Below are 22,730 nucleotides of genomic sequence, written 5' to 3' on the forward strand. Positions count from 1 at the left end.
GTTTATTATTTTTTCCAAGTAATTACTCTAAGTCATCACCATTAACCTTGCCAAAGCTAGACCTCCTCTGATAATAACTAGAGTTCTGAGAACCGTGGGTGATGGAAGGCTTAAGATAATCCTCAAATTACGTATATCATGTTTAAAAATAAATAAGTGTGCCTTACCTATACCAGCTACTAGAATTCTAGGCCTTTCTAACTGAAAGGACTTTTACGAAACTAACTTACTTTTCCCCTGGACTGTTTGTTTTCTTTTGACATTTTGCTTAGATGAGATGGAGAAAATAATGTCTTTCTAGGTTTGTTTATCTCCATGTTTTTGGTGAGAGTGAAATTAATGCTTCAATGTTTGGGTCAGAAACATCACAGAAGATAGTTGTAAGCTCAAATAGAAGTTTTCATTTACCTTCAGTTTTTTATTTCAGCAACACTCAAGTTTTTATAGGGTTTAACAGAGGTTTTGGCTATAAGCCTTATAAGGATATGTCTCCTTAGAAAGCAGTGCCTGTTTCAAAGTTTCAGCAATGACTGTGGTCAGCGACACAGGCAGCAGACTGCAGCAGTGAGCCTGCAACCTCAGAGTCACCAGACCTGGGTTCGAGTTGGAGTTCAGCCATTTATCAGCCAAATGACCTCGATTCTGCGACTCGTTATAAAATAACAAAGAAACTTCCACCAGTGTTGCCAGGCTGTTGTTAGGATCGAAGTTAGATGATGTATCTGAAGATACTTTGCAGATACAAGATTCTTTTTTCTTTAATTAGATGTATGAAATAAGAGAGATGAAATAATAGCAAATATGTGATTAGTGCTTAATGTGTTGGGTACTAAGTACTCTACTTATATTAACCCAATTAATCCTAAAATCATTGTGAGTTAAGTACTATTAGGATGGTTATATTACAGATGGGCAAACCGAGGAACAGAGATAAGCAGTTAAATCTCTTGCCTGGAGTCACACAGCAGTTAAGCTACAGAGCCAGGATTCCAACCCCAGGAAGTGTGCCGCGAGACTGTCATCTTATCCACTGCATACAGTACCTCTCAGACAGTTGGGACTTAGTGGCAATAATTACATTTTAGGGTATTATCCTCTTAAAACTTTTATAATTAGTATTTTCCGTGATTAAGTGGTCAGCTTTTTTCCCTCTTTTAAATGAGTGCTCTTACCGAGTTAAATGAGTAAACAGCAACTTTTAACTTTTCCCGGGGCTAGTTCATTTCATTTTCTCTAGGTCTTATAACTTCTAGCCCCTTCCACAATAAGTGATGTTAGCGTTTCCTTCTGTGGTTGAGAAGGAGGCCAGTTTCAAGTTCAGAAGCTTTTAGACTTTACCCAGAGCAAAGACCCAGGGCTCAAGGTCATCAGCAATAATTAGACGTGACAGGAAATGGATCATGGGAGAAAGACTCAGGCCTCTTAATGGGATCGCATGTGCATTTACATTTCCAATTCTATGGGCCATTTGGAGGCTGGTAAACCGCGTTCTGGTAGATTGAGAGTGATGTTGGGAGAAGGAAGGCATGGAAACATTCATCTGGGCACAGCATCGCCATAGAATTATCTGTGGGCTCCTCTGAAAGAAATACCAACGTGGTGAAGTTTTCAGAGCTAGTTTCTGAAAGGATTGGGGCATGCTCAGTCAGTTCCATGGGCACTCAGATGTGCAAATAACCCTCCCCACCTGCCTTTCTTGTATCAACCACCAACAGGGGAGTTTGCTCTCCAGGAAGCTAGCAAATTTCCATCCTTACAAAGGGCTGGAAGCAGAATGCATTTTGGCTTCTGAGAAAAGTCCACATCTTTGGGATGAGCCACCCTTCAGGGAAACTTTTCCCTAAACCTTCTGTCTCTGAGAATATACCCCACCACTTCTCTTTACCTTTCTAGAATACATTAAGCACTTTCTATTTTGTATAGGTTGGCAAATGTCAACATCCATCCTCGTATGTGTTAACAAGTCTTTGACCAGATGTTCTCATTTGTCTTCTTATTTATTTATTCAGCAAATATCTGTTGAGTATTCTCTGACCCAGGCCCTGGGAACATGGTAAAGAATAAGACAGACCAGGCCCCTGTGCTCATGGAGCTTATATTCTAGTTGGGGTGAGAGCCACAAGGCAAGGCAAACACATAGATATACTCATTACAGAGGGTGAGAAGAGGTGACAGAAGGGAAGGTGGTGGATCAACTTGTGGGAACTGAGGAGGGAAGGCTGAGGGGTCAGAAATGTAAGAAGGCCCTACCCAAGAGTGTCAAAGGCAGAGGAGCTAGCAAGCGCAAAGTCCCTGAGCCAGGAATGAGCTCAGCAAGTAAGAGGAAGAAAAAGAAAACCAGTGTAGCTGCAGCATGGTGATCAGCAGTGAGGGGTGGGAGGAGATGAGGGCAGAGAGATGATCAGACTCCCAGGAGTTCAGATTTTATGGTAAGTGCAGTAAAGAGCACGGCCAGTGGGGTTCCACTTTTTCTAACAGCCTGTGACCTGGAAAGAAGCCTCAGCATGCAGAATCATAACTCTCAGTACGAGGAGGGCCCTTAATCATCTAGTCTGAGAGAAAGTGCAAGTCAGTGCAAATAACGAAGCAGATGGGTAAAATGTTGACCACTGATGAATGTGGACAGAGTGTGCAGCTGTTCTTTGTACTGGTCTTGGTTTTGCAACTATTGTATTAACGTTTATAAATGAAAAACTTAAAAATTATTTATAAATAAAAAGTTTATTTCAAAAGGCAAAAAAGAAAAAATGCATGTAGTCCAAAACCAGTTAGATCTTTGAAAGTGATTCTTCCCCCAACCGTGGGGTCATCCCGCCCGTACTTCATCATTTCAGTGACAGGGAGTGCACAGTCTTATAAGACAGCCATCCATAAATGTTGTTCAGCCCAAATCAGTAGTGTCCCCAGAATTTCCAGCCATCAATCCTGGTTCTTCCTTTGGAACCACGGAGAAGGACAATGCCCCCTGGACAAGAGTGCCACTAAGTGTGTGAAGGTAGCAGTCCCTCCTGGTCTTGTCTTCTCCAAGTTAACATTTCCCTCCACAGTTTTAAGTGCACACTGCTCATTCTTTTTGCTCTCTAGTGGGTGCACTGCAGCTTACCAGCCTCCCTCTTAAACTGGAGGACCCAGAACCAAACTCGAAGTCACTCCACGTATGATCTGGTCAGAAACCGTCAGCCCCACGGAACAGTCCCCAAGGTTGGACACAAACCTTTCCTACCTTCCCAAGTGGGCCTGTCACTTTCCAAGTGTCCTGGGAGGAGCAGGAGTGTAAACTGAGTCCTGTTGGTGGCCTTTGGAAGCCCCTCTGTGAGACATACACCCCAGGGCTCACCCTGGGGCAGCTCCAGCGGTGGCCTCCAGGAAGGGCCGGTGGCTTTGTTGTCAGAGGCCTGGGAGCGTCTCCCGCACTTGCCGCTCGCTCACCAAGGCCCACACTGCCCTTCCTTTAGCCAAAGGCTTTGATTCCCACTGAATTCCTGTTCCTCGAGGGAGTAGTATTTTAAACCATTCTCCATCAGTTATACTGCACTAGGACTGCATTTCAAGTTTTTGTGGGAAATAGTGGTTTTGAAAGAAAGGAAGTGTGAGGAAATTGGAGATTCAGGAATGTGAGAGGGAAGTGAAAGACTAGGCATGGGGAGCCCGAGCACAAACTGCCCGTGCTGGGAGCCCCGCAGGTGCTGTTGGGGTTTCTGAGCTGTTGCGTAGGCAGGCAGCGTCCCAGGCGTGGGGCCAGGTTCTCTGTGAGCAGCTTGTTTCTCCTCAAAATAACCTCCGAGGGAGGACCACTATTGGGCCTATTTTATTGACAAGGAAACTGAGGTCGTCTCCAGAGCTCCCACGAAGTTGAATCAACTAGGGAGTAATTTAGTCCAAGGAACCACATGTAGCAGCTAGTGTGGGGTAAAATTAGCAGCAAAGGAAGTTATGTGTGAAAATTTTGCACCTAAAATTGTAAGTTATTTGTGAAACCTTTGCACACATGCTCTGCTCAATACTTGTTACTCCTGTGGGAAAAGAGGACAGCACAAGGCAGCGAATATTAACGCAGCTCAATGGTTTTCTTCAAATGAAGACCAAAAATATGTTATGGTGACATATGGTATTCAAATCAAACCATATTTAATTTCATTGACTTAGAGTTTTTAAAAATTAATTGGACATTCAAATACACATTTGTTTCAATTCATGGTGCTTTAAATGTCTTGTGATTCTTTCAAAATATGTATCTGCTAAGCTCATTGTATAATTTTCTTACGAAAGAAGGTAGATAAATATTAAAGCAGCTTTGCATCTGAAAGCTTAGATGTGCTGAGGTTTGAATATTCAGTTGTGTAAGTTTAACAAATGACCTTGTGATGTGTTTGAGAATAGATTTTGAAAGCAATTTTATGCATAAATAATATAAGATGTTCCTTGTGTGACATTGAGTAAAGGAGCCACACTTTTTAAGCTTGATATCTGGTAAAAGTCATTTTGGATGTACATCTAAAAGCATTGCAAATTTGTTATATTTTTAGACCTTATGCATGCAAATTTTGTGACAAACCCTGAAACTATAAAAATAGAATTCATGGTGTTCTAAGATTTTGAAGGATTTCAGCCAGCACCTAAAATAATAAGTTGACATGAAATTTATCTTGTGGACACTGCTGTGACATAGTTGATGATGCTAAATATATAAACCTCCTGTTTTCAGTTTGTATTAAGGTTTAATGCTGAAAGCATGAAAGTGAAGGCTGGCATGGCAGTTTAAATGGAAAAGCCTGCTGATTAATCCATTTCACATGATGCAACATAAACTGGACTCCAAAGAATAGGGAAACATGTTTGCTAACGTCTCAATCGAGAAAATGAATACTTCAACCTGATACAGCAAAACAATCTAACATTTATGACAAAATATCTCAGTTTACTTAACCAGAGTAAAAATTTACAAATGATAAAACATCAAGTAGAGAATGTTTATGAAATAAAACAATTATTTTTATCTAACAAACTTATAATTAAAAAGGTGATATAATCTATTATAAAAAAATGGAAAGTTAAAAACTGCAAATAACCTTGCCACTGAAACAAAATTACTTCATTTCCCTTTCGAGTATTTTTTTCTCCTGAGGCATATTATTTTGAACAGTTGTAATCACAATGTGAAGACAACTTTGTTGCTTTTTTTTGTTGCTATGGAATATGCATGACCATCATTTTGATTGGAGCACAGAACTTACCCATGAAAGTAGAGCTGCCTGCTCTGTCCAAAGGGAGAGACCATCTCTACTTTTAATCCATTACCACTCGGTTTATGTTTCTGAGAAGAAGGACAAGTCAATGTGGGTAAAGATGGGGGTAGCAGGTGACAGAAAAGTGAAAATAAAACTCCAGTGGTATTGAAAATGATAAAAGGGGCTAGATGTACCAGAGCTTGAATACGTTGCATCTTTGCCCCTTCTTCTCTTTACTTAAGCATTTCCTCTTCTTTTTGCTTAACCATAAGCGTAAGCACCACAGCAACCTGCTTTTCTAAAAGGTTTACAGCAGTGGAATTAACAGCGTCAGTAGTGGGAAAGAAAACTTAGGAGCGGAAACTCACAGTGTCCTCTCCTGTGCTTTTGGTTTATTTTTATTTGACTCCCAGAAACATATCTTCTCCCTCAAAACTGATAATTAAAGAAACTTCCTGTTGGTAGAAATGAGTTCAAGGAAATCTGCAATAAGGAAGGGCGAGAAATCAGAAGTCCAGAAAGAAGCATCATTTAGGAAGGGAGGGAAAGAACCGAAGCATAGGGACAGGAAAAACTGAAGCCAAGCAAAGTGTCTTGTGCCTGGTGTAGCTTTGCAGTGACTCCCCTCTCAGAAGTCTGGATCCTGTCACAGGGAGAAGTCGTTTCCCCTGTCCTATCTTCCTGTCTAAGCCAGAAGTATGAGTGTGTGTTGGGGAAGTTTCTGGTTTGGAAGCTTCATAGCATCTCATACAGTACCCCACTTCTCAGCAAAAGCAGATCCTGTTCTTTTGCCTTCCAATATTAACTGAGCTCTGTCTTCCCATTTCAAATGACCCCTCTGTTCACATACTTCCTTTGCCCTGACTGTTCCCTCAAAATAAAAAAATAATCATAAAGTAAATTCAAGTAGTAGACACAAAATCCTAGAATTGCACAGGTGAAGGACCTGCTGAGAGAGTGAAGAGTCATCCACGAAAGGCCTGTCCCTTCCGTGACCCTCACTGGCTTAGGCCCTTGCATCTCACAGTCTGATCCGGGCCAAAACCGTCAGCATCACCTGGGAGGCTGTGAGAAATGCAGACTCTCAGGCCTCACCTCAGACTCTGGAATCATAATCTGCATTTTAACAGGCTCAATCCCCAGGTGACTCATTTATGCACATTCAAGTTTGAGAAGCACTGACATAGGTCGCCTAGATGCTAACCCATGATCCTTAATGAGGCATGGTGGTGATCTTTTCAAAAATGCAAATCTCATCACGTCACTCTCTGCTCAAAATCAGGCAATGATTTCCCAGGTTGGTTCTCATGATATGCAACAGGGGCCGGGCACGGTGGCTCACACCTGTAATCCTAGCACTCTGGGAGGCCAAGGCGGGTGGATCATTTGAGCTCAAGAGTTCGAGACCAGCTCTGAGCAAGAGCAAGATCCCGTCTCTACTAAAAATAGAAAGAAATTAGGTGAACAATTAAAAATATATACAGAAAAAAAAAATAGCCAGGCATGGTGGCACATGCCTGTAGTCCCAGCTACTTGGGAGGCTGAGGCAGGAGGATTGGTTGAGCCCAAGAGTTGGAGGTTGCTGTGAGCTAGGCTGATGCCACGGCACTCTAGCCAGGGCAACAGAGTAAGACTCTGTCTCAAAAAAAAAAAAAAAAAAAAAGATATGCAACGGGAAACTCTCTTATATGGCCTTCAAGGCCCAGGGTGATCTCCCGGACCAGCAAGCGTCCTTGCATGCCATTGTCCCCCTGCCTTCTGCCCCAGTCACAGCAAGGAGCCTCCTCCAGTTCTTCAGGTGTGCTCTGTTCCTTCACATGAGACATCCTTCTCTTTCCCATTTCACCTCTGAAGTCACCTCATTAGGGCCCCTTTACCTGACTCTCTAGACCAGCACTGTCCAATAGAAATATAATGCAAGCCACATATGAAACTTAAAATTTTTTTTTAAAAGTATAAACAAATGGGTTAACTTCATAATATACTTTATTTAACCCAATAAATCTAAACTATTAACATTTTGACAAGTACCACCAGCCACATCTTAAGTGCATAATAGCCACAGGTTTCTAGTGGCTCCTACACTGGGCATTGCAGGCCCCGCGTAGATCAGCACCCTCCCCACAACTCACATTATTTAATATTTCCTAGCTCCCTGTGCTTTCCCTCCTCTTTAAATATCTGTGTTTTAAAAAATATCAATAATGTGATATTGATTTAGTATCGGTTTTCCCTAGTAGACTAAAAACTCGCTTGGGAGATTTTGTTCCTGGCGGTATTTGCAGTGCCTGGGCTCTGTGCTCACCGTCTATCTGCGATGTCCATGGACAAATGAACGTGCAAAGAGGTGAAAGGAACCCTTGCTGCTTGGGGTTTTGTATCATTATGGAAGTATGAGACAGCTGGTATTTTGCTTCCCTCCATTTGGTTTGGCACCCTGATCCTTCAGTTATTTCCTCTTTCATCTGCACCATTAATCACTTCCTCTCTACGGGGCCATCACCCTCATCATACCAACACTCTCTACCTCTCATCTTAAAAAACAAACAAAACCCACTCTAGGAGCTCCCATCCTGCACTAAAGAGTTACGGAAAACTCCTTCTCCTGTTCCCTACTTCCTAGTCACCCTCGGCATCTCCAGTGTGACTTCCACGTTGTCAAATCCATCAGCACTTCGTTATTCCCATCGTTCTTGGCCTCTCAGCATTATTTGAGACTATTGGCCACTCCTTCCTGGAAACAATTTCTTCTCTTGGCTTTGCGAGACCACCTGTCTCCTCATTTCTCTCCTAACACTCTGACATCTCCTTAGTCTCTTTTACAACTCCTCCTCCTTCCCTACCTGACCTTTAAATAGCCCAATGGGACTAAATATTCAATAGGACCCTCCGTCTCTCCCCTCAGCCTCTCAGCAGATACCTCATCCATTCTCACGGCTTCAAAGACCATCTACGTGCTGCTGCTGATCTCCGCACTCCAGCCTCCTACTTAATGGCCCATTTAACGTCAACATTGGATGTCTCATGGAATTCTTTTTTTTTTTTTAATTCATCCCAAATTTTATTTATAAATCAAAATAACACCAATCAAAATTCCAAATGTTTGCCTTACTAAATATTAAGGTTAAAGGGCTTATAATGCTTAACTGTATGATTATAGAAATAGAAAAAAATTATTTTGTGATTAAAGAGTTCTACTTACATAAGGAAACAGGACATATGATGGGGTAGCAATACAAAATTAACTTTTACATAAACAGCACAGGAAAAATTGGTTGCACATATGGAACATGATAAAAATTTGACCCCATCTATTACACAGGCAGTATTTAATTAGTTTGCAATAATTTCATGGATGCTGGCAAAATACATGAGACGCCTGGGTCAGAGACATGAGGCTGTAACTAGAGAAGTTATTAATAAGTTACTGTTACACTGTAACGTTGACTTTTTAAATAGGAGAATGTACCTGTATAGATCCATCTAAACTGTAACTTCCTCTTCTTGTCCCTATCTTCTTATAATCTCTAAATATAATGTGTCTACACTATAGATGCAAGAGTTCATTAAGTCAGGAAGTAGGAAAATGCTTAATAGCTCTAACAGAACCTGAGACTACTTACATTCTACTCTGTTACTCTCAGATCTGTGAAGTGCACACTCAACGTGTGTGTGCGAAACAATCTCATGGGATGTGAAAAGAAATAAAGCTTTATCAATATGTAGCATACAACATGGCAGAGGTGTTGTTAAAATAAGTAACAGGGAGGCCATTAGGGATGTCTCATGGAATTCTAATGAGGAATTCTTGAATCCCCACCCCTAACATGTTCCTCCTCAGACTCCCCTCGCAGTAAACAGCACTCAGCTTACTGAAACATCCACTCAGTTGCTGAAGGCAGAATCTTCCCTCTCTCATGCTCCGAGACACCCCGTTACCAGGTCCTGAGTCTTCTGTGCTCAAAATGTATCCCTGTGCTATAAACTGAATGTTTGAGTGCCTCCAAAACTCTTATGTTGAACCCTAACCCTCAAGGTGATGGTATTCAGAGGCGGAGTCTTTGGGGAGATGATTAGGTCATGAGGGTGGGGCCCTCATGAATGGAATTATTGCCTTTATAAAAACAGCTCCAGAGAGTTCCCTGGCTCCTTCTGTCGTGTGTGGACAAACTCCTCTGTGAAACCCCCTCAGGGAGGCCCTATTTCAGCTAAAATAAAAGCCAAACTCAGTTGTAGCCAATAAACCCCCCCAATGGGTGGGTCCCTAATAACTCTCCGCAACTTCAGCTTCCACCCCTTGATCCCCAACTCACTCTGCTCTAGCAAGAAGAGCCACGGAACCTACCAGATTCTCTTCTGCTTTAGACGTTGTGAGTGTACTTCCTTCTACTCAAATCTTCTTCACAAAATCATCTTTTCTGTCTTATTTTCCCCCAGATCCTCATAATTATTGGCTTCTTCTAATCCCCCAGATCTTAGCTTAAATGTCATTTCCTTGATGAGATTTCTCAGCTGTTCTCTATCCCAGTACCCCCAAAGCACTTTGCATTTTGTAATTTTTGATTCGTCTGTGTACTTGCATTATTGTTTGAGCAGGATTATGTCCATTTCTTTCACCTTTACGCTCCTAGAACCATTCAACATGTGTGTTGAATGAATGAACTCTGTAAGGGCACTTTAGCATTCTGCCAATTACCAATTACTTTAACGCTGACTATACTTTGTTATATTCCTGCGTTTCTTGCTTACATTAAAAAAAAACAGATCGCCACCTCTAACCTGTTGAAGGAACTGACAGCTAGAAGAACAGATTCTCAGTGATAAGATGACTCTAAATTTAGGCTAAATTTCATACCAAAATAAACAGGAGGGAAATTCTTCCACTCAACTTTTTAAGAAATGTTGCTACCAAAAACCATTTCCATTTTCCAGTTGAGTGCAGTGGCTCACACCTGTAATCCCAGCGCTTGAGGAGGTTGAGACAGGAGAATTGCTTGAAGCCAGGAGTTTGAGGCTGCAGTGAACTATGATTGTACCACTGCACTGTAGCCTAGGTGACAGCGCAAGACCCTGTCTCTAAAAAGAGAAAAAAAAATCTAACTTTGCTCCCACAGAGAACATTCATAGTAAATGGTTACCAAAATTTAGGCAGAGAGCAGTTTGGGACTTAATTAAAGTGAATCTGAAATGAGTATGACCAGGTTTTGCCACCGGTTTCTGGGATTCCATTGCTTATATGTGACCCAAATAGAAAAAATGTGAATTACATCTTTAGGGAATAATTTTAATTTCCATAAGGCAGTCCTCCAGTGTTATGGAAGGAAAGTTAGAGTCAGGGAACCTCAGTCCTGGTTGAACAGTCGGCATAGTATGTAATTTTCCACATTACACTTAAAATTCCCTGAGTTCTCATTTATTTTCAAGTGAGAATACGTCAGAACTGCTTATCCATCCTCCAGAGTTGGGAAAATCTCCGATGAAATCGTACACTTACCTTGCACTGAGAAACATAGAAAGCCTTACACAAAAGCATTGGCAATTTTAAAGTATCAAATGGAGGACACTTTAGGAAAATTCCGATTAAGAAATATCATTTTGCGGAATTCTTAAAATACATCTAAACCTTCCTTCCGCTCTTTATGGCGATGCCTGCGAAGCGTGTCCGAGCCGCCCCTGCAGGGCAGGCACGTGGCTCTGCCGCCCGCCCGGCCTGGGAGGAGCTGCCGGCCGCGCTCCCGCTCGCTCTGTGCCGCTGCGGCCGCCTGTGCTCGCCCCGGCCTGGCACCGGCCCGGCCACCGGGGCAGGCCCGCCAGCAGCAAGCGCAGGCTGCACGGCTGGGCCCTCCACCGCTCCTCCCTCGTGACCTTGCAGTGCGTCCCTCTCAGAATAAAACCAGGTTTCACACGCTTATTACTTTGTTTCTCATGGAAAACAGAATGCATTTAACTTTCAGCAAAAAAGGTAGGGAACACTCTTGTACCCTAAAGACATTTTTTCTTTGTTCTCTGGGTGTCTACAGCTAATTTTCTAGTGTGGACACATAATCCACATTTAGAAGTAAAACAGGCATTTCGGCAGCCTTGGGTTAGAGATGGGGAGGAGAGGGTAGGGATTTTCCAACCGCCTCCCCGCCGGCTCCGTCTGCCTCTGCCTCAGGTCCTCTCTCACCGAGGTCCTTTGTCCTTGACGGCGGAGCAGACTGTGAAACGTCGCCACCTCCAGTTAAAGCGGGGAAGTGCGCGCCGGCGCGGCTCTGCCCGGCCCGGGCTGGGAGCCTGTCACTCACTGTCCCTGGGTGTCTCTCTCCCTCTCTCTCTCTCTCTCTCTCTCTCTCTCTCTCTCTCCCTCTCTCCCTCTCTCTCTCCCTCTACGTTTCCACACAGAGAGGGAGGGAAGCAAGAAAGGAACCCTGGCAAGCGGGCCTGGCATGGACACAAAACTTAATCCACTCACGAGGTTCTGCTCGTGTCAGAGTGAAAGTCAGCATACTTTTCAGATGACAGGATAACTCTGAAACCACGTGCTTTCCTCAGACCCACCAACTGCTATTCTATGGAAACTGTACTTTGGAAGACCAAAGGTTTAAAGTTGTCAAAATATTGAGTCTGATTTCATGATAGAATATGCCTCTTCCATGAAGGAGGATCTGTCCTGTCCGGGGTAACAGGGCTTGAGGATTTCAATGAGTTTTCCCACAACAAAGAAAATGGGGGCAGAGAAGGCACAGAGTCCTGTGAGCAGGTTGTGACAGTGCCGGGCAGGAATGATAGAAGGTGACTCTGACATGTTTGGCAGCAGCTGCTTGAGATGAGTGCCCATTAAAAACAGGAAGTTTAGAACCCAAATCAATGAATCTTTTCCCACCTTATTTTAATATCCTGATGGGAACAGATCATTGGCTGGAATTTTTATAATAATAAAGTCGTCTGTATTTCACCCTCGGCCTCAAAATACCCTCATTAAAGGGTCTGTGGCATCAATGAAAGGGTTGAGCAAGCAACCTCATGGGAACATTCAAGAAACATGCATTCCTCAAACACAAGTTCACTTCACTCTTCCCAACACAGTTCTCCAAACCCGGAGTTAACGCAGCCTCTTCTTGGATCAGGTTACACTCTCACCTCTGAGGGCAGTGCAGAAAAGCACCCAGCAAGCAGCCTCGCTCAGCCCCCGTGCCCTTCATCCTGCTGTCAGGAGATGCTATGAGCCACCTGTCACCACTTCTCACAGAGTCTGAGGTGTTGGCACTAGGTGGGTCCACTACAGATTTCAGTGTACAGAGGATTAAGAAAACTCAGGTCTCTAACACTGATACTTTTAATCTTTCACAATGTCCCTCCCTTTGGAGTGAAAATGGAAGGAAATGGACTGTGGGAGAACTTGGAAGGTGTGTCCTTGAAGGTGGCAAGGTGTCCAGTAGCTGTAGAAGTGAAGTGTATTGTTAAATACATTTTAAGGCAATTACAGCTAAAGCCGACCACTTTGTTTCTCATGGAAAATAGAAACCATTTAACTTGAAAAAAAGAAAGTAGAACACCATTTTATCCTAAAGGCATGGCCCCTTTTCTTTCTCTTCTTGATGTTTCAAGCTAAGTTTTCTAATATAGATACATAACTCCATATTTAGAAGTAAAACAGGCATTTTGAGAGCCAGCATTGACATTTGGTCTTGAAAATTGGATCTACTGTTGCAACAGCAAACTGTACATTATCTTCCTAAGAAAATACTAATTTATCAGTCCTAAGAGCCAAAGAGTTTTTCTGTGTCAGCAATCAGCTCAGCCTCATAATTACAAATTTGTGAGGATCTGGTGAAAGACACCAACCCAGAAGAATTATAGTGTTTCGCAGTGAGTCACTTGGGATAAAGAGCTCTGTTATTTGTAGACATTCCATACAGTCACAGAAATTTAGGAGTGGATCGGATCTTAGCAATCATATAATCTAAACCCTTCATTTTACAGATGAGGAAACTGAGGCTTAGAACTTACTGTAGGAAATAGTTGAAAGCACTTCAATAGGCAGCACGTCTTCCACACGTCTGAGCATCTTCAGCAGCTTGCTAGCGCTGTCTTTAAAATATTCATCACAGTAAGTACGCCCAAAATGTGGCAAGAGTGACTCATTGTGACAAGACTCATAGTTATTTACTATACTTGGCATATTCTGGAATACTCCTTCCTTCCTCCCCCTCTCCCTCTTCCCTTCATTCATTCACTGAAAGATTAAGACACGGATCCCCAACATCTTCAAGGCACTGTGCTAGAAAAAGGGCTGGTTTTAGGCACAAGTTGGTTCTCAGGCAATCTTTGCCCTGAGGAACTCTCAGGAGAGAAGGGAAGACAGATGCATGAGTGAAGTGTTGGAACAGAACTTCAGAAATGCCCAACTCGAGGTACGTGCAGATGTTGTCAGGACACTGAGAAGCAAAGAGCACCTATTTCCTGGGAGGGTTAAAGGAAATGCACCTAGGAAGTAGTACCTGAGTGGAATCTTGTGAGCTATGCCTGAATCTAGGCAGAGAGGATAACAGGGCAGTGTAGGAAAGGGCTAAAAACCCCAAAGGCATGAACACAGAAGGAAGAGCATGGTGTATCCAGGAAGGGTGAATTTAGCAATGGAGGTGCAGGGAAAAATTAGAGACTTGGGAATCATGAATGAGGAGACCACAAGGTAAATTTTAAAATGAATAAAAGAACTGCTACATACCATGCTAAAGAAATTAGCTATTATCCTAAAGTCCAGGGCTTCCCAAACCTAGTAATTAAAGTATCATTTCCACAATGTGTGTTCTTTCCAAGGTCTACCTCTGTTACTTTTGCTTTACCTGTATACCACTTGTACTATTTTTTATTTAATTTACTTTTCTAAAACACCTTACTTTTAAAAGAAACACCTTTGTTTTTAAAAGAAACTTTATGTGACTAATATATAGAAAATCAATGTCACTTGCAATACATTCAAGGTCATCATTAAGATGAATGTGATAAGTATAAAACATTCCTATTAATTCTTTACTTATGAAAGTCTCCGCACCTGGAGCCTGCAGTCCCATTGTTCTGTTGGGGCATTGTAAGTTTTGGAGAGGAGTCCAGTTCATTCTAGCACCAACGTGAGACTCGTTAAATTAATTAGGTGGAAGAAAGGGGACTGATAGGTGAACAGTGTTCTCACTCCACAAATCGGGGATCTTTGGCATGCATGGTTTCTGTGTGCCATCGTAGATGCTGCAGGGATACTGCAGACATGGGCAGTCCAGGGCCACCAGAGGTATCTGAGCTGATTTTGAGTGACAAAATCAGACTTATCTGAAGAGGGATAACTCAGGACTGGAAAAGGAGACCAAGGGAAGCAGGGGACACCTTACTGAGACCAGTGTGACCCAGTCAGTTTAATGAGGATGAAGAAAAGGGTTCAGATCTAAGAGGGATTGAGGATGAGGCCACCGCAGGACTTGGTGCCTGAGGGGTGATGGGCAGCAGTCATGGAAAGAGAAGGATCCAGAATGCCTTGGAGATGGCTGGCTTGGGAGAGTGCACGGAGGTCATGTGGTTATCTGGGCCAGGACCATGAGGAATGTGTTTAGGGAAGAGGAGTAGAGTGGGGATGTGTTAGGTGAAGAGGGGCGGGGGAGGAAGTCGGCAAGGGTGGAGAGAGACAAGGCCCCTGCACTGGAAGTGCTGCCTGTCAGGAGTCCCTGCACACCCTAGGCCCTCAAGAAATGCTTGTCGAATAAGTAGCTGGGCAGGGACGGTCAGCAGGCGGTTGGAAATACCCTGCTAAAGCTCAGAGGCATTCCAAGTGCCAGCTAGATTGAAAGAGATAATTGTGGCCTATAAATCAGCATCCATTACATGTCCATTTACCTACTGACCATTTTAGAAAATTTGTGACAAAATCAGACAGATTTAAGGCATATTAGGCATGTTTACTTTTGTAAGATGTTAAAAATGAATCCATTCAATCAAAAAGTCATTAAGAACCTACTTACGTAAAGCAATTTTCTGGGTGCTTTGAGGGATAAAGAGATAAATCAGTCGCAGACCCTGTTCTCATGGAGCTTGTAAAGATCTAAGATAGATAAAATTTGGGGGGATTTAAATTTTGTTACCATGTGAAGACTTTATTCATGATTTCCAGAAAGCAAATTTAGCCTCAAAAATCTTCCTAGTAAGCATAGGTAGTCTGAACTTTGTTTCCATGCATGATAAGAAATTTATTATAGTATTGGGGTAGAATAATAGTATGAGTGAAATTTTTAGTAGACTTAAAGAAGTGGAAGTAAAAATCTTAACAGTCATTAATAGCCCTTTTTCTGTGTTATTCTTAAAATATCCTTTGCCAAACTTAGGAGCAATAAACTAACTGAATTTTATCTTTGTGTATAGCATACAATTGCCCTTCTTCTCATCCAAGTATATGATACAGCAATAAATTAGAGCATTTTCATGAAGACCCACTAAATAATCCATTTTTCATGACTGAGATTTGTTTTTTCTTGGCAGTCAAGACATAGACTAGAAAGCACAGATTTCACCCTCAGCCTCAAAAAGAGTCATAGGTTTGAGTAAGGTGAAGGACAACAAGCCTAAATGTTGATGCTCCTTCTTCAGTTTCTAGACCCTTCTGTGGAAAGAAGTGTTTTCCTAAGACTCGGACAGAATTCATTTCCATAGAGCGTTCTTAATGGCTCCTGTCAGAACAAAACAGCTGGGAAACATATGGTATCCATTTCCCTGTATCACTTGGAAAAAATTTCACATGTAAATAAAGCCAACATAAAAGAGTAGCCCTTTGAACCCACGACCTTAAATAATACATAAATATATTGGTACAATGCACTCATTGTATTGACCCACTAAGTTATGTGGCTTTAAATTTTTTTATACATTCTGAGATGCACATTTTCTAGAAGTTCCAAAGAAATCAAGGTAATTGGCAAAATATTAGCAATATCATACCTAATAATAAGTATGTATCTCAGAAGTGTCTACGAATATGTATATTTTTTCCCACTGTATTTAAAGCTTTTCAGAAAGTTGATGAATAAAATTAAAGGCATATTTACACCTTATAAACTCCATGTCCACTATCTCTCTGTTGTTTTAAATAAGTAAGTAACCATGTGTTATTGAAAGGAAGAGAGAAAGGCTTGGCAGAAATTTCTGGCAGACATTAATTTTTCATGACTTTACATTTTTAGAGAGAAAAGGACATATAAAAGGTAGAGAATGTTTAAATTTATAAGGGACCAACTGGAATTAGTCTTTGCCTTTGCATATTTACATTTCATAAATAACCTAAGAAAATCTAGCTCTTACTGGTGATTATCACTCCTCTGAGTTTATTAACAGGACTTTTGTCCCCTGTGAAATTAAACTGTAAATCCCTCAGAAGGATGCACTTTGTACCTTTTTAAAGATTTAATGTGCTGTGCAAAGTGAGATTCAAATTCACATACTAGCATTTGTTAATTGTCGTCTCTGTGCCAAGCACTGTGTACAATGAAGGACTAGAGCCAACAAAAGGAAAGAAAAGCAGCAGCCTAAGACCATCTACATACCTTCTGGAACATTCTCTGTTACACGTTGCTTATTGGAGAGAATCCAGCCCTCCCTCCACAGCTCATAGGATTCTCTTCTCAGATACCAAAATGCCAGAGCCAGGACGGCCTCAGAGGTGGACTGCATACTGCAGACCCTCTGAAACCTCAGGCAAAATTGTGGTCGATCTGGGGAAAGAACTCACTGACAGTTATGTGGCATCTGGCTCAGAACCCTTAACTTAGTTCCAGAACTTCTCTGACTCCATTTAGAGCATATCCCAGCAGGAAGAAGAATGACCAGCAAGCCTAAATTTAGGGAACTTTAATAATATTTATCCCACGTTCACACCAAGAATCAGTCATAGCCAGAGGCTGTTGCAGAAGTTATAGACCAGAGTTCACATTCATCTCATGTTCTTTTATTCCTTGGTTGTGCCCAATAGCAAAGAACACACACATACACATACTTTTGAATTAAATACTTCCCACCTGTTGTTGTTTCAGAAGAGGAGAGCTAGATGGGAGGTCCCTAGTTGGAGGGCATGCTCTGAAATCTCACTCCTTTGATGGGCGGGTGGTGCTAACTAAGTGGCAGGGGAGTAGGAACCATCAATCAGTGGCCCGCAAGTTTCTAAGGGTGCCGGGTCATCTGTTGTCTGGCAGGGGAGGGTCCCGGAGAGGAAGCAGTACCGTCAGGGCTCCGGAGACTGTGGCCCCATCTGCCTGCCCAAGAGGAGGCGCGGGTGGCCGGTCATGCAGGGCGAACTGGGAGAGGCGGTGCTTCTTATCTGTCCCCTCCAGACGTGTCTGGCTGTTTCACTTTCCAGGCCATCTCCAGACCCTTACTCAAATGCAAACCAGCACACAGTCTTTATGTAAACTTTGCACAGAAATGAGATTAAAAAAAAAAACTACTCTGCCTACCGCATCCTCTCTTTACAGCTTTCTTCTGTTTTCAGCTTTCTCAACAGTGGAAGGCATTAAAGAACACGCTCTTTTGTTATGTGTTAGCGTGTTATGTTGCTGTGTCACATGTCAGACGGCACCGTAAAACGCCTCTGCATGGTGGTTGACTAGGACGCTTTGTCCCAGGTGGGGTTAACTCAGCCGTGGCTCATCTCCCATGGGCCTTTCAGCTCCTGACCACGTCATTCCTTGCTGTTCTTCCCCTCATCAACTTCAGGGGTACCTAGTGAGTCACCCAATGGGGCACAGTTTGAGCTTGCTTAGTATTAAATAATTTTCTCCCTCTTTATATGGGAATTCTTAGGCATTAGGGGTACGTATGTATACACAGGCATGCTCATGTGTGTGCATGTGTATGTATAGATCCCTTTTCTCCCTAAATTAATTTGGAAGTTCATGTAACACAAAGAATCTTATCCTCTAATCCTGTTCTTCAGGGTGGTGACAGATATTGCCACAGAGGTAGATCTATCCAGGGAATAAACCTAAATATCTATCTGGGTTTTTTCTCCTTAGCTGTCTGCTTTTACCATTGCTACTGCTTTAATTAATTTTGAGTCAATATGTCATAACTTTCTTTTATCATTCACTGTTTTCCAGTGGTAAGTATGAATTATTCTATGGATATGTGTTCTCTCTAAGTCACCTCTACACGGGGGGCTTAATTTGAGCATAATTTGAATGGACTATGTCTGCCTGCATAGCCAAGATGTTCCAATTTAATTTTTTTTAAAACAGTTTCTAGCTCTAGCTGGAATTGTGGCGTCTCAGCTCTCATTACAAACACGCAAAAGCCCACAGGAATCGCTGATGTATACAGTAAGTTCCGCCCAGTGAAGCGGGTTTCCCCACTGAAACATCAGCCAGAGACTCTGGAGAACAATGAAAATGATGACCAAAAGAACCAGAAAGTGGAGTACCAGAAAGGGGATGAGTCTGGCCCAGGCCCCCAGCCGGAGGAGCCAGGCCCCGGGGATGGAGTGGGTGCCCCGCCAGGTAAGAGCTCCGAGCCCAGCACCTCGCTGGGTGAACTGGAGCATTACGACCTCGACATGGATGAGATTCTGGATGTGCCTTACATTAAATCCAGTCAACAGCTTCCCTCTTTTACCAAGGTGACTTCAGAAAAAAGAATTTTGGGTTTATGCACAACCATCAATGGCCTTTCTGGCAAAGCCTGCTCTACAGGAAGCGCCGAGAACTCGCCGTCCAACATGGCACCATTTTGTGTTCTTTCTCCCGTGAAAAGCCCTCACTTGAGAAAAGTATCAACTGTCATCCGTGACCCCCACAAGCTCTCCACTGAAGAACCCCAGAGTTCGCCTCCTCTGGCTAAATGTGGCTCTGCATATGAGCCTGAGAACCAGACCTTTAGTGATCCGCATGGTCGCACAGTTGACAAGACAATGCCAGACTGCCAGCTCAGGGCCTTCCATCTGCAGTCCGCAGCCGCAGAACCCGCGCCAGAAGAGCAGGTCAGTGGCCTGGCCTGGACCAGCTCCCAAGTCCCAGAAGAAAGGAGTGAGTATGTGAAAAAAGTAAAAAGCATCTTGAACATCGTTAAGGAAGGACAGATCTCTCTCCTGGTAAGTATGATCTAGTTCAGTATACATACTAATAATCTAGAGACTCTATCTTTATCACCTCCCTTCCCTAGGAACAGACGATGATGCATTTGTTTTGGTTCTTATTTAATCTTTACTCGTGGCTTTAGTTGGGAGATGTGACCTTTTGAGTTTTAAAATAAAAAGGAGGTTAATATGTGGAAAACAAATGGCTACAGATGGAGTGTTATTTCATTTTAACTTTGCATGAATTCAGCTGGAAAAAGAAAAAGACTCAATCTAAAATGAAAACAAAACAGGGAGAGCCCAGCACTTTCTTTAACTTGAATTTTAATGTCTTTCTTTTTGCCTTTAAAATGGTTCCCAGTGCTCTCACTCAGTTACTTGTGGGACGTCAGTTTCTTGCTGCTGGTGGACTCGCCAGCTATGTGAACAGAGGGTCTTCTGTTTTATCCTGATCATTATTCAGAAGAGTTGGACCAGGATGTTTGAAAAGCATTTGCAGATAGAAGCTTACCCAAGAGCTTGATTGCCCTCTGACCCACATGGAGTCTTTACTTAGTTCCAGCTCTGCATGTCTAGGGAGCATGAAGAAGCTTTTCCAAAGACTCTAGACACAGAATAATATGATGTAAGAAAAATCTGTTCTGCTTAGGCTCAGAGACAGCTGAACTGAAATAGCACTCCATCTGCCTGCATTGTTCTTTTCTGGCTTCCAGACTTGGATCAAACAGTAGCAAGCCTGGGCTCATACTATGATGTTAATTAAAGTCTCATTCAAGAAATCATCGCATCTTGGCAGTGTGATTCTACTTAGCGTAAAGCCATACATAGATAAGTACAATGTACTCGGTCTATTATCACAAATGCTGTTGTGATAGGACAATATAATTGAACAATTGTACCAAATAAAGTAGTAGGGGTTTTTTTGCTCCTGAAAATGTTTCTTCTATTTTCTTGGCTCTTCCCCTCTAATCCTCTTTGGTTCATTCCTTTCTTTTGTCCTTCCCATGTTTTCATGTTTGCCAAATGCTAACACTCTTGGTTCACCCAACAGTGTCTAGCAATGAGTTCATACTCAGGAGACTAAACTTTACTAGAGGCGGGAAAACCAAAGGCCAGGTGGCCTCCAGATAGCCCCAAGAGTCTATGTGATGACAGTGTCCAGAGCTACCTATAAGAGCACTAGTAGCAGCAGAGTAGCAATCGTCTTCATATAGTTTGCAGTCAAATCCAGTACTCTACAACTCAAGGCTAAATAAGCAGGTGGAGAAAACTAGTTCATTCATCCAACAAACCTACAGCAGGGAACAAAACCCAGCCCAGCCCTCAAAGACTTCGCAGCCATGTAGGGGAGACAGACAGGGAAGCTGCCCGTTACCGTAAACGCCATCACAGTTGTTTAGAAAGCCAGCTTGGTGCCCCCAGCTCGTTGGCCCTGGCCCTGTTGCCATGTCTCGCATGAAGATCTGCCTCTTGAGAACTCATGTTCCAAAGCATGTTAAAACAAAGACTAACAGCAAGGAACTCTTGGCTTCTTAGATCCCCACAGCTGCCACCAGAGCTTCCGTAAGCTCATTCCTTCTTCTCAGTGCCTAGAGCAAAACCCCACAGCATCTTGTTCTGATTCACTGACTTAATTTTCTAATCTCACTATTTGTACAGCCACACCTAGCTGCGGACAATCTAGACAAAATTCATGATGAAAATGGGAACAATCTGTTACACATCGCTGCGTCCCAGGGACACGCCGAATGCCTGCAGCACCTCACCTCTCTGATGGGAGAAGACTGCCTCAACGAGCGCAACTGCGAGAAGCTGACCCCGGCGGGCCTGGCCGTCAAGGTGACTTGGGGGCTGGGCCCTCCGCAGCTCAAAACAGTGGGATTTCTGGGTTTGAAGATTCCTTGTGAGCCAAAGTGTCAGAAGGGAAAGAGAGGAAAGTGATGTATGGAGCAAAAGCAAGTGAACGCGTTACATTTAAGAGAGTAATTATTTCAGTCACTAACTGCTTTGAGATTTTGAGATTACATTCCAATTTATTGTCCAATGAGGGTAAGTGTCAAATCAACTAATAAGGAGGAGGGAAAATGACATGTTGTGGTTCTAAGAACCTTTGTTCTTAGAGGACTGCAATTTAGATCTTAAGCACACCTGGATTGATGAGCGACTGTTTATTTTTTCCCAACGTGAAGATAATGAATAAAACGAATGAGGAAGAGGTGTGTTGTAAGGGACGCCAGCACTCAGGAGTATTTCAGATAATAAAGTGGGCTTTAGTGGATCGCATCTGAAGTTTAAATGTCTTCAGTCTCAAGAGTTGTTTAGAATATCAGTGCCGAGTTTGAGTCTAGCTCTTGGAGAGCACAATGTGCCGTCAGAAGCTACACACATTAATACTGACAGAGATAGAGTTAAACCCTAGAAACTGTGGACTTTTAAAATATGGACTTTTATAGCACTGCAGTGAGTTCCTCTGCAAAATATAATACATCACTAGAAGATTAGCTATTAAACTAAAATTACTTTTAAGATCTTTGGCAAATAAATGTAAAATACAGTCATATTTATTAAGAAGCCAAAAGTGAAGTTCAGGGAAATATAATCCATCTTGTGCTTCTGCACATGTACTTTGCTTTATAAAATCATTGTGTCTTCTAAAAGCTGAATAATCACAATTTTTATAAATAGAATTATATTGAAATTGATCAGGGGAACTTGTTAGTTAAAGAAACCTACTTGTGAATTCACTAAGGAACATGTTACCTATTTGAAAAACATTCAGTTGCTTTTCTACCCCTAATAGATACTTTATGAAAACATAAATTTTTGTATCTTAAATTTGTTGGCCATTCAGTAAAGTTCTATACATTAAAAAATATTTTCTACTTTATTTAATTTTGTTCAATTAAGCAAAGTAATTAGTAAGGTCTGACTTCAAAAATAATGCAGAAAATAACACTTTCTTTAATAAAATAAGAAATCTATAACCCTGGTGGATATAATTTTCCTTTGATTGTGAATGATGCTATGTCAAATTAAGAGCTAAGCTGCAGAAAGTCGTCATGAAGAAAGAGAAGTCAAATGTGAAGTCGAGGCTTAGTATACTTGAATTCAACGTGTACCGAGTTTACCAGGTACTGCATTAGGCACTGGCAATGCCAATTTGAATAAAACATAGTGCCCACCCTTAAGGAGCTGATAGCTGATGAATAGGGCAGGTAAGTTGTCAGCAGTACAAGCGCAGGATATAGTCCTGTGGGAAGATAGGGGTCAGGTATGGCCATTAATGGGCCTGTGTCTGTGATGAATAAAATATTCTTACAGTGCCAATAAATGTTGAGATTTGCCTTGCTGTTTCAGTGTTTATAAAATACAGTTCTCATTAGTCTTCCTCACTAATGGTGGACTATTGAATATCTCCT

At 42.3% G+C, this 22,730-nt stretch overlaps 1 protein-coding gene across 2 annotated transcripts in view; it reads left to right on the plus strand.

The window, feature by feature from the left end:
- LOC123648042 (synuclein alpha interacting protein) overlaps window positions 1-22,730 on the plus strand; it is a 145,093-nt gene that overhangs the window by 82,346 nt on the left and 40,017 nt on the right. Inside the window, exons 4-5 of one of the 2 annotated variants that reach the window (XM_045565753.1) lie at window positions 18,479-19,326; window positions 20,971-21,150. The exons of the other annotated variant lie outside the window; for it this stretch is intronic. Coding sequence (XP_045421709.1) covers window positions 18,479-19,326; window positions 20,971-21,150 — 1,028 coding nt within the window. The remainder of the gene's footprint in view (window positions 1-18,478; window positions 19,327-20,970; window positions 21,151-22,730) is intronic. 2 annotated transcript variants of the gene reach the window in all.

Source organism: Lemur catta, chromosome 12 (assembly GCF_020740605.2).
Source record: "Lemur catta isolate mLemCat1 chromosome 12, mLemCat1.pri, whole genome shotgun sequence".
NCBI lineage: Eukaryota > Metazoa > Chordata > Mammalia > Primates > Lemuridae > Lemur > Lemur catta.